Source organism: Schistocerca gregaria, chromosome X (assembly GCF_023897955.1).
Source record: "Schistocerca gregaria isolate iqSchGreg1 chromosome X, iqSchGreg1.2, whole genome shotgun sequence".
NCBI classification, from domain to species: Eukaryota; Metazoa; Arthropoda; class Insecta; order Orthoptera; family Acrididae; genus Schistocerca; species Schistocerca gregaria.
Window position 1 is genome coordinate 650,781,271 of NC_064931.1, and position 15,276 is coordinate 650,796,546.

The window sequence follows — 15,276 nt, forward strand, 5'->3', positions numbered from 1 at the left end:
GTAAGCTTAGGTGAAACACATTTGGGAAATTATACTGCATATCACAGTTGGTTGATGTTTTCTATATGCAAACACAGTAACAAGCTGTTAATGTTTCAGTTGGTACTTTGGTTCCATGACTAGGAAGGATGCTACTGATCTCCTGATGGGTGAAAGAGAAGGTGGTGTTTTCCTTGTGAGAGACAGCAAAACAATTCAAGGGGATTATGTGTTGTGTGTTAGGTAAGGTAGAGATGTGTAGTTTCCTTTAATTTTGTCTTAATTACATAAAAATAAAAAAGATATCATAGAAGGTATACTAGATGAGTGATACCTGTGTAATGAAGTTGATTTGTGCTGTTCATTCTGGCACTTCAGTGCTGAAATTGGAAAGATGCAAGTGGGTCATTCCATACTAAGTCATCCAGGGCTCTACACGCACCTGTCACAGATGTTTATGAACATTTATAATTGAATTGTATGCATAAAGGCAAGAAATTATTCCAAGTTTCATCTAATTCTAACAAGTAGTTTCTGAGTTATCACCGTTTAAAGTTTTAGGCTAATTGCATTTCTGAGGGCGATTAAGACGTAACTAAAGCATGCATGCTTTTACAGAATTTGAAGCAAAATCGTTAGTGACTGATAGATCTACACAATTCCAATTTATAATGTTCAATCATAGTGAAAAACTGTATTAAAACTCAAAATATTGTTAATTTGAAAATTGTAATGTAGGTTTAGAAAATTATGAATAGATAAAATCTCTGTCCAAATAACCCAATGCAACAATATATTTTTGAAAGTAGCATATAATTACCTTCCAAATGGCTCAAAAAAATTTGGTGGGGTTCTGAGTTGTAACAATTTTTGATACAATAATTAAGTATTTGAAGTTAATAGTACTGTGAAAATACCAGATGAATTCAAGTCTTACTTATTGATTACTTTAAAATAAAAGATACATACACTGAATATTTTACAAAATAGGTTTACTTACATTTGAATACATGAGTTGACGATTATTTGTTTTCAGACAAATCCTTTGTACAAAGAGTTTGTGATGACTTTAAAGTTTAACAGTTATTCAGTTGAAGTTTATATGAAGCAGTATGTACAATAATTACATTTTAATGCCCATGAAGTTTTTTTTTCCAATAAAGCATTGATGATTATTTTTTGGGAATTAGCATCAATCTTATAAGATCTTCCAAACTGAGATGCTAACTCTGGAGGAGCTATTACACATAATAGATGCGCTGGTCGAACAGGACATCTGTCTTCTTTTTGAAGCCAAAAGAAAGCTTCTGCTGGTCTGTGAAGGCACATAAAAAGAACGTCATAGTCCCCGTCTTTTTCATTGAAACCCAGAACCATTCCTATCCACCAGTTTTGCTCATAAACACTTGCAACAAAGGAATGTAGGTTAGGTTTAATAGTTGGGATAGCCACAAAAATATTTTGTTTCAACAAAATTTCCAAGCCTGAATTCACTTTGTTGGGCTGTAATTTCTTCCAAAGAAGCTGGCTTAAAATAATGGAAAATTCTTGTACCCAGTATTGTTTGACCCGTTTGAAATCTAGTTTCAAGCATTCTTCTTTTAGTTTCAATTTCTTCTTCCTTTAAAGAGGAAAAAATATATTTTTGAGAATAAACTTTTGCAAAAATTGTACATTTGTTCAGTGTTTATTATATGCTCTGCAAGTTTTTTTTTAAATCAGTTCTCTTGACTGTGCCCCCGATCCCATCACATGTTGTTTTACCATGGCTCGTAGCATGAAATGACCAGCTTGCATTTAGTTTTAAATCTTTAAAATAAAAACATAACTTTATCATGCTTTTGAAGTTTTTGTACTGAACACTGCAACCATATCTAAAATGCTCAATTTGGTCAATGCCAGGGAAGTTTTGTTTTATGAAATCTATGGTTTTTTTTCCTTGTTCTGAATAAACAAATGGTACATCATGCTTTAGATCATCTGAAATCAAACATGATGTTGTTTCTTTTATGGTGGAATCTTCATTTTTAGAAAAAATCACTACTGGATGAACTGAGCAGCTCAAGTGGCTCCAATGGTAGGATTGCACTTCATTTTTCGGAATGAAGCTATAGTTTTCTGCAAAATCCATAAGAACTAGAACCTCATTAAATACCAGATTTTCTTTTCTCTGTTTCATGTAAAAGTTTTGAGTTTTGTAGTGTAAGAATGTGAGGTATCAGACTCATTTCTTATAGCAAAATCAGTAAACTCCTTGCAAGGTAGTAGCATTGTTTGTAAAGTCATTCTGCCATCACTTGAAACCCACTGAAAATTTAATGTCATCATCTTCATCATAGTCTGAAAGTATTTCTCTCAGATGTAGCTGCAGTGATTCACTAGTTTTTGGGCACACATCGTAACATCTTAACGGTCCCTGTTTTGTCCATCACAATTTTTGCATCATAGTGTGTGTTGATTCTTTATCATGCTGATCCAGAGCATTTGCTAGAAGCTCAACATTTTGGTGGTACAAGCAAACACACACACTGTCAGTTCCAGGTGAACCAGCAAGTGCACACCATTTCAGGCTTAAGGAGCAAAATTTGGAAAATCCAATTTTAATATTTAGATGTTTTTCATTAAACGCAGTAAATAGTTCCTCTAAGTTGCATAAATGAATTCTTTTCTGCTTGTAAGTATTTTTTTTTTTTTTACTAACTTTGTCTTTAGCACCTGGCAACATGTAAGAAAATTCATCATCTTCATAAAACAGTTGGAAAGTGTCTGTTGATTCTTAGTAAAGGGTTCTCCCATGTTTGGGTTCTGTCAAAGCCAAAATACCTTTCTCATTTGCAAGCATTCTGGCTTTTCGCACTAAATATTCTCATACATTATATTTTTCTGATTTTTTTCTGCTAGACCAAGACTTAGGAGTGAATGTTAATATTTGTATTTTTCCCGTTTAGTTAAGTTTGTCTTGAGTCTTTCCTTTATAGCATCCACTAAATGATCAAGAACCTCAGATTTTGTTTTCAATTCATGACCTTGAGTTGTACTGTCAGATTCACTTGAATCATTAGATTCTTGTACTTTCAAAACAAATGACAACATTTTTTAACCTTGTCTTTGGCCTTTTTAAACTTCTTTTTTGCATATTTTTTCTTTGATTGGGTAGATAATGACTGAAGTTTAAGTTGTGTCACATCAAACCCTAAAACAGTTTCATTCAACTTTTCTATTTCTACTACTCTTTTTGCATTGGTTAATTCTCTCTCATTTGCTTCATCACTTTCAAGTAGAGCAATATCTTTATGATCTAAAGTAGCTGTTGCCTCATTCAGCAGTTTTCTACATGTACTGTACAAAAGCTTTCCTGACACAGAAATAATGTTCTTATTTTCCTTAACATATTTTGCTTTTTCCAGAGTAATTATCCTCAAATCTTTCTTCTTTGTTAAAGGTGCAGAATGTTTCTTAAGTGGATCACAACAGGGTTTTTTGTTCTTTTCAAAATACTTTAATAAATAACACAAATAATGGGAACAAATATCATCTGTTTCACTGTACTTCTTATTAGTACACCAAACTAAAATTTCTACTTCTTCTGTAGACAACTTTCCCTAGATTAAATAAATGTCTTTGCTTTTCTTCAATGAAGTATTTTCACATGAAAAATTTAATAATGAACCTACTGAACACTTAAAATTAGTTTCATCTTTACTTGAACTTGCTCTTATCTCCATGGTAAGAAACACACACACACACACACACACACACACACACACACACACACACAAACAATAATTTTAAAATAAAATTGTAACTGTGTTTATATAACAATTATTTAAAGTGTCACTAAGCACAAAATACTAGGCAATTAACGTGAACAGAGCCAGATGCACTTGCAGTACAGACAGGCTGTGGGGGGAGGCAGAGTTTCATATCTCGACTTGAATTTCAAGTCTTGACGGAAGACAGGCATACTGCTGACTGGCGAGTTTTTCATGTCCATACTTGCATTGTAGTATTGCCTTATCTAAACTTCATCGCACTTCTCATGACTCCAAAAATGTTGTATGTTTCTTGACTTTAACTTCACCTAAATAAAACAAAAGATATAAATAAAATTACAAGTACAGTAAAATCTTTGTACAGTAAAATCTTTGTCCCAATTTAAAAATACACATCAAAAATGTACTAATAAATTATGGTTTTAAGTAGCTGGTCTTCCAAATTATAGTTTTAAAACTTTTTACTTCTACGCAACCTCTACTATAACCATTTTGAATCTTGAAACAGCTGTTCTATGTTTTGAATAGATAAAACTTGTTTTGACTTCAATATAAGATAAAAATTTTACAACTTAGAACCCCACCAATTTTTTTCAACCATTTGAAAGGTAAATTTATGCTGTTTTCAAAAATAAATGGTTGTATCGGGTGATTTGGAGAGAGATTTTAGCTAGTCATAATTTTCTATTTGTACATCACAATTTGAAATTAACAATATTTTGAGTTTCAGTACAGTTTTTCATTATGATTGAACTTCATGAATCAGAATTTTGTAGCTCTGTGAATTTAAGTGTTTAATTTATAACAAAACCGTGAAAATTTCAGGGTTCTAGCTTCAAAACGAATGATTTTGCTTCAAATTCTGTAAAAGCGTGCACACTTCAGTTGTGTCTTAATCACCCTCGGGAATACAATTGGCCTACAATTTTAAACAATGATAACTCAGAAACTACTTGATTGAATTGGATAAAACTTTGGATATTTTCATATCTTTATGCATACATTTCACATATAAATTTTGGAACATTTGCAAAAACCTTGGGTTTTATATCTAGTTTTGGCTGGATGATTTGGCATGGAATGACCCAAGTGACATCCATTTCATTCATTCATTTATAAGTCATTCTTTATAGATCCCATTGTGTAATAGAACTTTCAAGAGTATAGATCAAGTCAGGTTTAACAATTTTAGTATTTTTATACAATTTAATTACCTATTGTATTTATTAAGCACTTCCTTCCACAGTTTTACCTGGATAATTGAACCTTGTTAAGTTTTGTTCTAGATTTAAAAATCTGTCATTTCTAAATCGCATGGATCTTATTATTCTAGAGAATTCATTTTTGCACTTTGAGTAAATGTCTTGATTTGTGCCATTGAACTGAATATAGCATAAATCCCGTTAATATACTGTACACTTTATTGGTGTGCAGAAAACTGGGAAAGGAAATTATCAGAGAGGTAGCCAAAAATAAGAAATAACATTGTGATTTATGACAGCAACCTCAACTGCATTTGACAATGTAGAAGCTTATTAGAAGACATTGACACAGAGGTTATGCAGCTGGTTGATAGATTATTGGCAACAAGTAACATACAAAACCTAGGCCCATCTACTGCAAAGAATGTAGTAAATCCTTTTATAAAACATTTGTCTCACTGAAAGCTTCAAGGCTGTACATATAAAAGTAAAAGGTGTGGCATCTATTACTACTGGCAGTTGTGAATCTGGGGATGTATGAAGTTCCAGTATTAAGTAGCTACAGGTTGGGGAGGGGGGGGGGGGAGTACGAAGTTAGGGCCATTACATAATGCCTGGAAGTACCAAAAGATCATTGTAAGGCTGTAAATAGGACCTGAATCAACAGAAATTTCCAATAACACTGAAAAGTAGGGGTAATAGCTACATTGTGGAATCCTTGCCCCATCTCCCCCCACGTTGTATTTATCGTAGTTGGTATATGTCGTATATGCAGAAATACTCATTAGATATTTGTGCATTACTTAATACCCAGTTTCTGAATTTGCATTGTAATTTTAGCTATTTATTGAGAAAAGCATATTAAATATTGAGCAAATGTTGGGTGTGGTGGATTTATGCAAAGATTAGAATTGGCAGAACCAGTCGGAAAGCAAAGTTCACATGTTGTTATAATGAGCTGTATGAAATATGTAGCAAATGTTGCCGATGACAGATAAAGACTTCAGTCTATGTTCCAAATCAATCTGTTACTATAACGTTTAACAGTCTCATTCATTGGCTTTGGTAATTCACAACAAGATTGTCATGTTCTGACCTCACCTAGAACCCATGCTACACACACACACACACACACACACACACACACACAATCTGCCATTACAACAAAGATTTTGAGGTATGTAACAAAGAAGGCCCTGTTATGCTATTTCTTGTATTGAACATAATGTAAGGAATGAGATACAGCAAATGCTCAGTTGCTAGTTACATAAATGTGCGAAAGATGTGATTACTAAGAGGGAAGCAAATACCTTCAAGAATACACCACTTTTGAATTTGAACTGAAAAAGATCTCTTACTTAGGACTGCTAAAATTTATTCAGTGAATAGCTCCACCTTGTAGTAGACATTCTCATATAATCGAAATAAAATGATCAAGAACTGTTCTTCAGCTTATGAAATGCTAACTGATTCATTTCCTGTTTATATTTCCAATAGTAATTCAAAACTGATAAACATGCATTAAAATTCTTGAAAAAGCGAATTCCATAAGCATGATCCAGCATAACTTTATAGCTTTTATGTTCGTATATAAGATCAGCAGTCTAATGATGTTGAATTAAGAGATAAATTGTCAACGTATTATCAGAAACAACTTGGAGGAGTAGAACTTCGCCTCAAACATAAAAGTAAAATTGTCGACAATCTGGAGGTTGGTTGAAACATTTTGCCAGCCGTAATTCTACTGCAAGTGTGCCCTTGCCTTCCACCAACCTCTGAACTGATTTGTCTGAGTCAGTTACAAGAGCATATACAGTATGACACGCAACTTAACATTTAAAAGCTTTGAAAGAGGTGAAAGTAATGATAATGAACAAAAGTCGTAGAACTTACCTCGAAATGAATACCAAACTTTTAGGTGTGTAATCGTACACATACCGATGTTGTTTTCTTCAATCCTTTGATTGATTTGATGCAGCTCTCAGTGCTAGTTTATCCTGTACAAGTATCCTCATCTCTGTGTAGCTACTGCAACCTACATACATTTGAAACTGCTTGCTGTCTTCAAGCATTGACCTTCCTTTACAGTGTTCACCCCTACCCCTACTTCTGTCTATAACCAAATTAGCTCTTCTTGACAGCTCAAGATTTGTCCTTTCAACCTATCAAATTGTACAATAAAACTGTTGCTATGTAGTGTCACTTTAGATTAGTTATTCAGTCTGCCAGCCTAATCTTCAGTATTTGACAATAACATAACAGCGTTGTAAAAAGTTGACTGCCTGGGCATGTAGAAAATCCAGAAAAGTTGTATGCTGTTAGTGATATTTTAAAAGTGAGTTGTTCGTGTTTCTGTAATATTTATGTTACTCGTAGACAATTACGTAGTACTTCACCTTGAAACGCTAATCACTCACCCCTTCACAGTTTAAACCTTAGACCGTGCATATTGTAGTGTAGAACCTTGTGACATTGCAACTAATGTTACCAGGCAGAAGTTTACACTTTTGATACCTGGAAGTTAGATCAACATAGCATTGTGCACACTACAACGGAGTCGGTGTAAGATGACCCCCTGGCAGCTAGCAGTGCTATTGCCAGCTTTCAGCTACATAGTGTTAATGGCTGCATGCAGAAACAAAAGTAGTCTACAGGGTGTTACAAAAAGGTACGGCCAAACTTTCAGGAAACATTCCTCACACACAAAGAAAGAAAAGATTTATGTTGACATGTGTCCGGAAACACTTAATTTCCATGTTAGAGCTCATTTTATTTTCTTCCACCTATGCTCAATGGAGCACGTTATCATGTTTTCATACGGGATACTCTACCTGTGCTGCTAGAACATGTGCATTAACAAGTGCAACACAGCATGTGGTTCATGCATGATGGAGCTCCTGCACATTTCAGTCGAAGTGTTCGTACGCTTCTCAACAACAGATTCGGTGACCGATGGATTGGTAGAGGCGGACCAATTCCATGGCCTCCCCGCTCTCCTGACCTCAACCCTCTTGACTTTCATTTATGGGGGCATTTGGCAGCTATTGTCTACGCAACACCGGTACCAAATGTAGAGACTCTTCATGCTCGTATTGTGGACGGCTGTGATACAATATGCCATTCTCCAGGGTTGCATCAGGGATTCCATGCGACGGAGGGTGGATGCATGTATCTCGCTAACGGAGGACATTTTGAACATTTCCTATAACAAAGTGAAGTCACGCTGGTACGTTCTGTTGCTGTGTGTTTCCATTCCATGATTAATGTGATTTGAAGAGCAGTAATAAAATGAACTCTTAACATGGCAATTAAGCGTTTCCGGACACATGTCCACATAACATATTTTCTTTCTTTGTGTGTGAAGAATGTTTCCTGAAAGTTTGGCCGTAACTTTTTGTAACACCCTGTATACAGCTACTACAAGACTGAGACAGTGCCATAGAGACATTGAAAAACCCGTGTTGCTTGATTGGATGAGATAGGCATGCAAAGCTGCCTCACTCCACCCACTGCAGCTGATAAGGATCTTCTGATCCCAACTCGAGTATAGCTTTAGAAACAAAATCTTACACTCACCTGTGTATAGAGTTCATCATCTGTGATGATGTTGAGATACTAAAACTTCCACATATAGTTACCAAACAGCAAGCTGCTGAAATAGAGAGTCAGTTCCTCTATATAGGATCTTGGTTGTCCACTTACTTAGAGTGTCATCTCAGACTGACTTTATTATTGCAAACTTGGGCTTTGTTTCCAGTAATACTTAGTCACATATTTTTAAAATAATTTTTAAAGAAAAAATGAACTGCTTTTATAATTCTGCTTTGGTTTAAAATTAAATCTCCTAGGCAGTTAAAGTTCAAATGATGTTTTCTATAAACACACATTGTGAATGTTCATTGAACTGACCTCCATGAAGGCCTAACATGCACTTCTTGTAGACTGACATTTTATTGTGAATATTCTCTTTATGTCTCCTTTACCAGTAATATATCTTTGCAAAATAGGAAAGCTTGTGAAATATGGAAGCTAAAAAATGTTTGTGTGAAGTCCCTCATAATGGCTTGGTGACAAGTAGAGATGATAAAAGTATGTACATAAGAAATGTGGAAAAATCTGTTAGTGCCCTTGGAGATATTCAGCCATACGCTCCAAATTTTTACGACTTCCAATACTACATAAAATTTACATTACACTCAAATATATTATTTGGCAGTAACACTTACAGCAGTGTTGCACTGAGATTATGCTGCACTGTTCTGTATATGTTGTCTAACCAAAAGTGAAGATTTAGCTTCATGTCAGTTTTGAAGAGATCAGTATCAACCTTATTAGTGTTCAGTGTGAAAACCTAAGGGTAATTATACTTTTCTTGGTCACTATAACTCCTTTAGTGAGACGAAACTACCACTTTGGACTCCTCCTGTCAAAAAATGATACAGAAAATATAGTCAGCTTCTGCTCTATGCAGATTGTGCAGTTAAAGTTTATTAGGCGTCAGTCAGAGAAACTGGAGCTTATACACAGCTTTACTGCCAGTCATTCTTCCCACGCACCGTTTGTGAATGGAACAGGAACGGGTGAAAAAAGATAGTGGCACTAGAAGTACACTCCACCACAAACTGTAAGGTGGCTCGTAGAGTATACATGTAGATGGTGACTATGATATTGAGATCTAAATGAATAATTCTTGCTTGCTTTTATACTATTATGGATGCCCTCCTCCCCCCCCCCCCCCCCCCACCTCCCCGCTTGCTCTCTCTGTCTCTGTCTGTCTGTCTGTCTGTCTGTCTCCCCCCCCCCCCCCACTCCCTCTTTCCCCATACATAATACAATTGCATGCAAATGTTCCATGAGGAAAATAGTTCACAGTTTATGAGCTTCCAGAAAACTTGAAATGCAGGTGACGAATCATAATGTCATCAAATTTTAATGTTTTATAATATGTAGTTTGTGCCCCAGGAGTAAGCATTTCCTTATTGTATTATTGTTTGATGTGTTACAGGGAAGATAGCAAAGTGAGTCATTATATTATAAATAGGCTTCAACAAGGGGACCAGACAAGATACCGCATTGGAGATCAGATATTTCCGGACTTGCCAGCATGCCTGGCATTCTACAAGTTACATTATCTTGATACTACGCCTCTTATAAGGCCAGCTCCTCGGCGGGTTGAGAAAGTTATTGCAAAATATGATTTTGCTGGTAATGTGAGTACCGAATTTTATTGCTTGTTGGCCCACTCTGTTAAAATTGTTGATGGATGTGTGCATAAGTGTACATTAAATTGCAAAAGCAAGAAAAGAAAGAAATAAAAGATATAATACCATTCACCAAACTTTATATTTATTAGTGACTATGTGATTTCAAGTATTAGCTTCATCTTCTTGTGACAATCTTAGATTTTTAGTCTTTAGCAAATCCATCACCTGAAGATGGTGCTAAGGTTTTGAAAGTCCCAGTGCTGACAAATATAAACTTTAATTATTGGTTCCAGAGTATTTTTCCTGCTTTTAACAGTTTCAGTGTTGCTTGTTATTTTGTTGTCTTGTAACTTAACAAGGTCATTGGTATTGAGCATGTTATGTGGCTTTGACACAGATAGTTGAACAGTGGATGGGATAGTGGTAATGATGGCAGTTGTGCCATAAGCAGGTGTTATGGAGTAGAGAAAATGTTCAACAACTCAAGTGTGCACACACATGCTAGTCTTAGAAAAATAAGTCTCAGAATCCCAGTGTGTACCATAAAACATAAAACGTAAATATCCTTTACTTCACGTCTGTAGTCACAATTTTTTTTTTTTTTTTTTTTTTTATTAATCAGACTACTGGTTTCAGTCTATAATGACCATCTTCAGATCTGTTTTATAAAAACATGTCATAATATACTGGAGCCATAGTGGAATTGTCAAATGCTAAACACAAAAACAGCATGCTGTGTTTAGCATTTGATGATGCTACTATGGCACCAGTATATTAGGACTTTTTTTTATTAAAAAAAAGTGACCATAGAAGTGAAGTAAAGGAAATTTATTGTATATTCGGGTCACTGTTCAATTTGTGACCATGTCGCAGCATGTGAAACATAAAACATTATTCACATTCGTGATAACTTGCTACAATGTGGACCATGTTATTGGGTTTACAAATAAGATACATTTTCTTTGTATAAAAAAATGGCTACATGCTGGTCATTTACATGACTGATTTTTTTATTCGCCAACAAAAATTCTATAAACGTAACTCAATGACATACATACTATATATTTGGAACTTCATCTGTGGAGTGAAAGGAACTTTCCAGCAGAAATTATTTCAGTCTGTTTCAAAAACTTAAGTTGTCTGCGAGCACCTTTATTCACATGGAAAACAGTCAATTATTTTTGTGGCTGCATGCTATGCTTTTTACTGTCTACAAGAATAAGTTGTGAATAGTGGATGATAGTTTTGGTTTTAGATGAAGACTGACAACCAGTTACATTTTGTCTGCTAATACGTCATGCCCCGTATATTTCTTTTAGGTATCTTCATGTGTGTACAAATCGCTGACCATTTGTCTGCAACTGTGGAGGCAAATTTTTCCCCAACTACTGTCAGAAATGATTGAGTTGCTAAAGTGCAGTCTTTGTATTTGACAGGGAACAGGTTGCCAATGGCATGCCAAAAAATTCTTTATGTTGAAAGTGTTAGGAGTCTTGCTTTATAATAAGAAATGGAATCCAGTTTTTATGGTTTCCTGGTCTAACAAATTACTGTGAAAATTTAGCCATTATCGTGTCTCACCTTTCGTGATAAACTTGTTGACGGTGTTTCATTAAGTTCGTTGTGATAATTCAGATTGTAGAGCACAATAACAGAATTTCTCAAGTTGGGTATCAGTTTTTATTGCAGCCACCTTTAAAAAATTAAATTCTCTTCCATTGTAGACATCTAGCAGCAATGAATATGAACTAGACCGTGTGTTTGTTCCCCCAATAACCGAGCTGTGGTGGATCAATAGATAGTTTTGATAACATAATACTTTGTAATGCGTATATTCTTTTTTAAATACCCTGTTTTGGGAATAGCATTGTACCCAATACAAAACCCTGAGGGATCACCTATGTTTATATATTTCTTGTCTGAAATTTGTTTTACTAAAAATTTATCATCGGGAGACATGAATTCTCTCTGTAATTTCCTTCCTGTATTCCAGGTTCGACTGGAACCAATCGTTCGCTATTGCTCCTACACCTAGTACTTCAAGCTTGTTTAGTATGGTCAACTGTGTCAAAAGTCTTTGACAAGTCTAAGAATATGTCTGTAACACAGTCATCTTTGTCAAGAGATTCAAGTACTACTTTTGTGAACTATGTTATGGCTGACATTTTACTTCCCCCACTTCGCGGGCCAAACCATGCTTCATTAAAAATATTTTATTTATTCTAACTCATTAGTCTGCCTTTCATGATTGAGTAAATTATTTTTGCGAGTGCTGACAGTAGTGAAACTGGCTTGTGGTTTTCAAAACTATGTGCATTACCTTTCTTTAGTAAAGGCACAACTCTTTCATACTCTGAACCATAGGACTCATTTATTATGTTTCTTAATGGGTTTTGTATGCTGTGTGTGTGTGTACCTTCAGAATAAAGACTGGAACCTCATCTATGTCTCCTGACTTCCCATTTTTTTTTAATTTCTGTATTATATTCCTGATTTCAAGCTCTGTTATGGAAAACAGCAACACTGTGCTCACTCTGTAAATCGTTGTGGCTACTAAACATGATTTAGGAAGATTTTGTTGTGACCTCTCTGCAATACCAGAGAAATTAGTTGCTATTATTCAACCTCCTCCTTTGATTTATGTGTTGTTATACTTCTGTGCAATTTTGAATTTCATGACATCCTATACTATGTTGCTTGTCTTTCCTGTGTTATAAATGATTTTATCATTGCATAATTTTTTCACAGCTAGCAGTACCCTCCTATATATCTTTTTATAACTGTAATAGTAACCTAGGAAATGTGAATTATTGTAGTGCTTTTGTAAAGAACCGAAAAATTTAAATGTTTTCTCGTGTGTCATGTAAATTAAAATACGAAAGTCCGTGGTGAACTACTGTTTGATGTACTTCATAAAGATAGACCTTTCATGTACATCATGAAATTATGCCTCTACTCATCAGTAAACAAATTTAGACTCATTTCTTGTCTGTTGTAGGTTATAAGAGTTGATGCAGTAGTTTCTCACTTCTGTGGGGAAATTGACTTCAGGGTTTAGATGCTTAATAGATCAAACAAGTATGATGCTGTGGTTATACATCTTAGTTGAATATGGAACTGAATACATTTAGAATTTTGAGGTATATTATGGAAAAGATAGAAATGCTTAAAGTACTGGGATGATTGTGGCCTGAAAAGTATTGAGTGAATGTTACACTATATATGTCAACTATTCCTACATGAAAGCTGAGTTTGCTGAAGATTCAGCTGAAAGAAAAACTGGTCCTGTAAGGACATTAACAAAGAACAGGAAAGAAATATCAAAAGATTTAAGCCTTACAAAGAAAGGTGGGCAACTCCTCTGGGACAAAAGAATCAGGATTTCCTTGTACTGGAACGATGAAAAAGATGTTCGAGTGGTCTGCACAAGATACATTTCTACAATGCAGAGCACCACAAGGAGATCAGCTAATAAGATGAAATCTGCAGCACTTGTTGACTAAAATCGTCATGAGAATCTGTACTACATAAGCATAAAGAACCAAGTAGTTAAATAAAACCACACAGTGAAAGTAACAGCCTATTGCTGAACACCAATTTGAAGGAAAAACATTGAGTGATTTAGCTTGCCTTAGGTAAATCCACAATGAATACAATATAATTTGAATATTCACAATGCATAGAACACAGATGCAACTGGTCTAAATGTGGTGTGAAATTTATCAGAAGGAAGGGTTAGGGTCTACCAGATAGTGGGTACATGTGCAAATTACCATATACGAACAATAATTCAGGTGTAAGGTAGATGTCACTTTTAGCAAAAGTAAACAAAAAACTAACCACAAATGAAGTACCAAACCAGATACATGGGAACGAATAAAGTTGTGAATGACCATAAAGAAAGGATATTATTATTTTGTTATTTTAATCGTCAAATGTTTTTAATGTTCAAAAATGAGTTGACAGCATGGGTCCCCATCTGTAGCTGTGCCCGTGTTGCTAGTGAAAAGTTCAGTTATCTCCTTCATCTGGGCAATTGAACACTTTGTGACCCCAAGTTTTGTAAAATTGCATCACACATAGCAGGCTGTATTCTGCCAGTAGTAAACACTGTGTAATATCAAATAACACTCATGATAAGTAATGATTAAAAATATGTTTTATTGTGAATGAGTTAACACTTACTGCAGTTCAGCAAGAAACAACTAGCTTTTTATGTTATACCGTATACCTGAAGTGCTTACCTGTAGTCGCCATCACATACAAGAAGATCCTTGGTTTTACTGTTGTTAGAAGGGTACCTTCTTAAGTTTACAATCAGGAATCAAGCACTCTGTTGTGAAAAAAAGTTAAATAACAGAAGAATGCTTAAAATGCACAGAAAATTAAGGTTAGCTCATTTTACAAGAATATGATTGGACTGAGTAATAAGAGAGAAGAGCTTCTTATCTGTTTTAGACAGCTCTGAAAAGTTGACATCCTGTGCCTACCTGAACACCATGTAACCACAGGAGTTGTTACCTATATTAAGACAGAACACAAGTTCAGAAATGTCAAAACCAGTAAATTCTTTAGTGATCAGCACATTGAAGTGTGTACTTTTGAAGTAATACTGAAAACTAGTGCACATTTAATTGTAACTGCATACAGGGTGTTCGCAAATCAATGTTACAAACTTCTAGGACTTCTAGAGGAGAGTGAATACATAGTGGTTTGAATAGGTACCCATGTCCAGAAACTTCATCCAGTGACACTACAGAGCATCAAAGGTATAGGTGCTGGCTCCTGCAAAGGTATGTATATACAGTGTGATTCTGTGATGATGATACAAACTTTCAAGGATGATAGAGACAGATAAATGTATCAATTTGACGTAAGGGTCCCTGGTTCGGAAACGACCAAGTCAAAAGTTACAAGCAAAAATCATTCTGATACCTCTGACAGTGGAATACATGTGCTGGTACTGTTGTTCATCTTCACTAGTGTGAAATACATCACCTCTATTGAGCAAGAGCTCTCTCTCTCTCTCTCTCTCTCTCTCTCTCTCTCTCTCTCTCTCTCTCTCTGTCTCTCTCTCTCTCTCTCTCTCTCTCTCTCTCTCTCTCTCTCTCTCTCTCT

General features: G+C 35.1%; 1 protein-coding gene across 3 annotated transcripts in view; it reads left to right on the plus strand.

The window, feature by feature from the left end:
- The window catches only part of LOC126297493 (adapter molecule Crk), a 31,796-nt gene that overhangs the window by 3,522 nt on the left and 12,998 nt on the right, over nt 1-15,276 (plus strand). For all 3 annotated transcript variants that reach the window (XM_049988373.1, XM_049988372.1, XM_049988374.1), the window contains 2 exons: nt 100-222; nt 9,960-10,164. In XM_049988373.1, the coding sequence (XP_049844330.1) occupies nt 100-222; nt 9,960-10,164 (328 nt within the window). The remainder of the gene's footprint in view (nt 1-99; nt 223-9,959; nt 10,165-15,276) is intronic.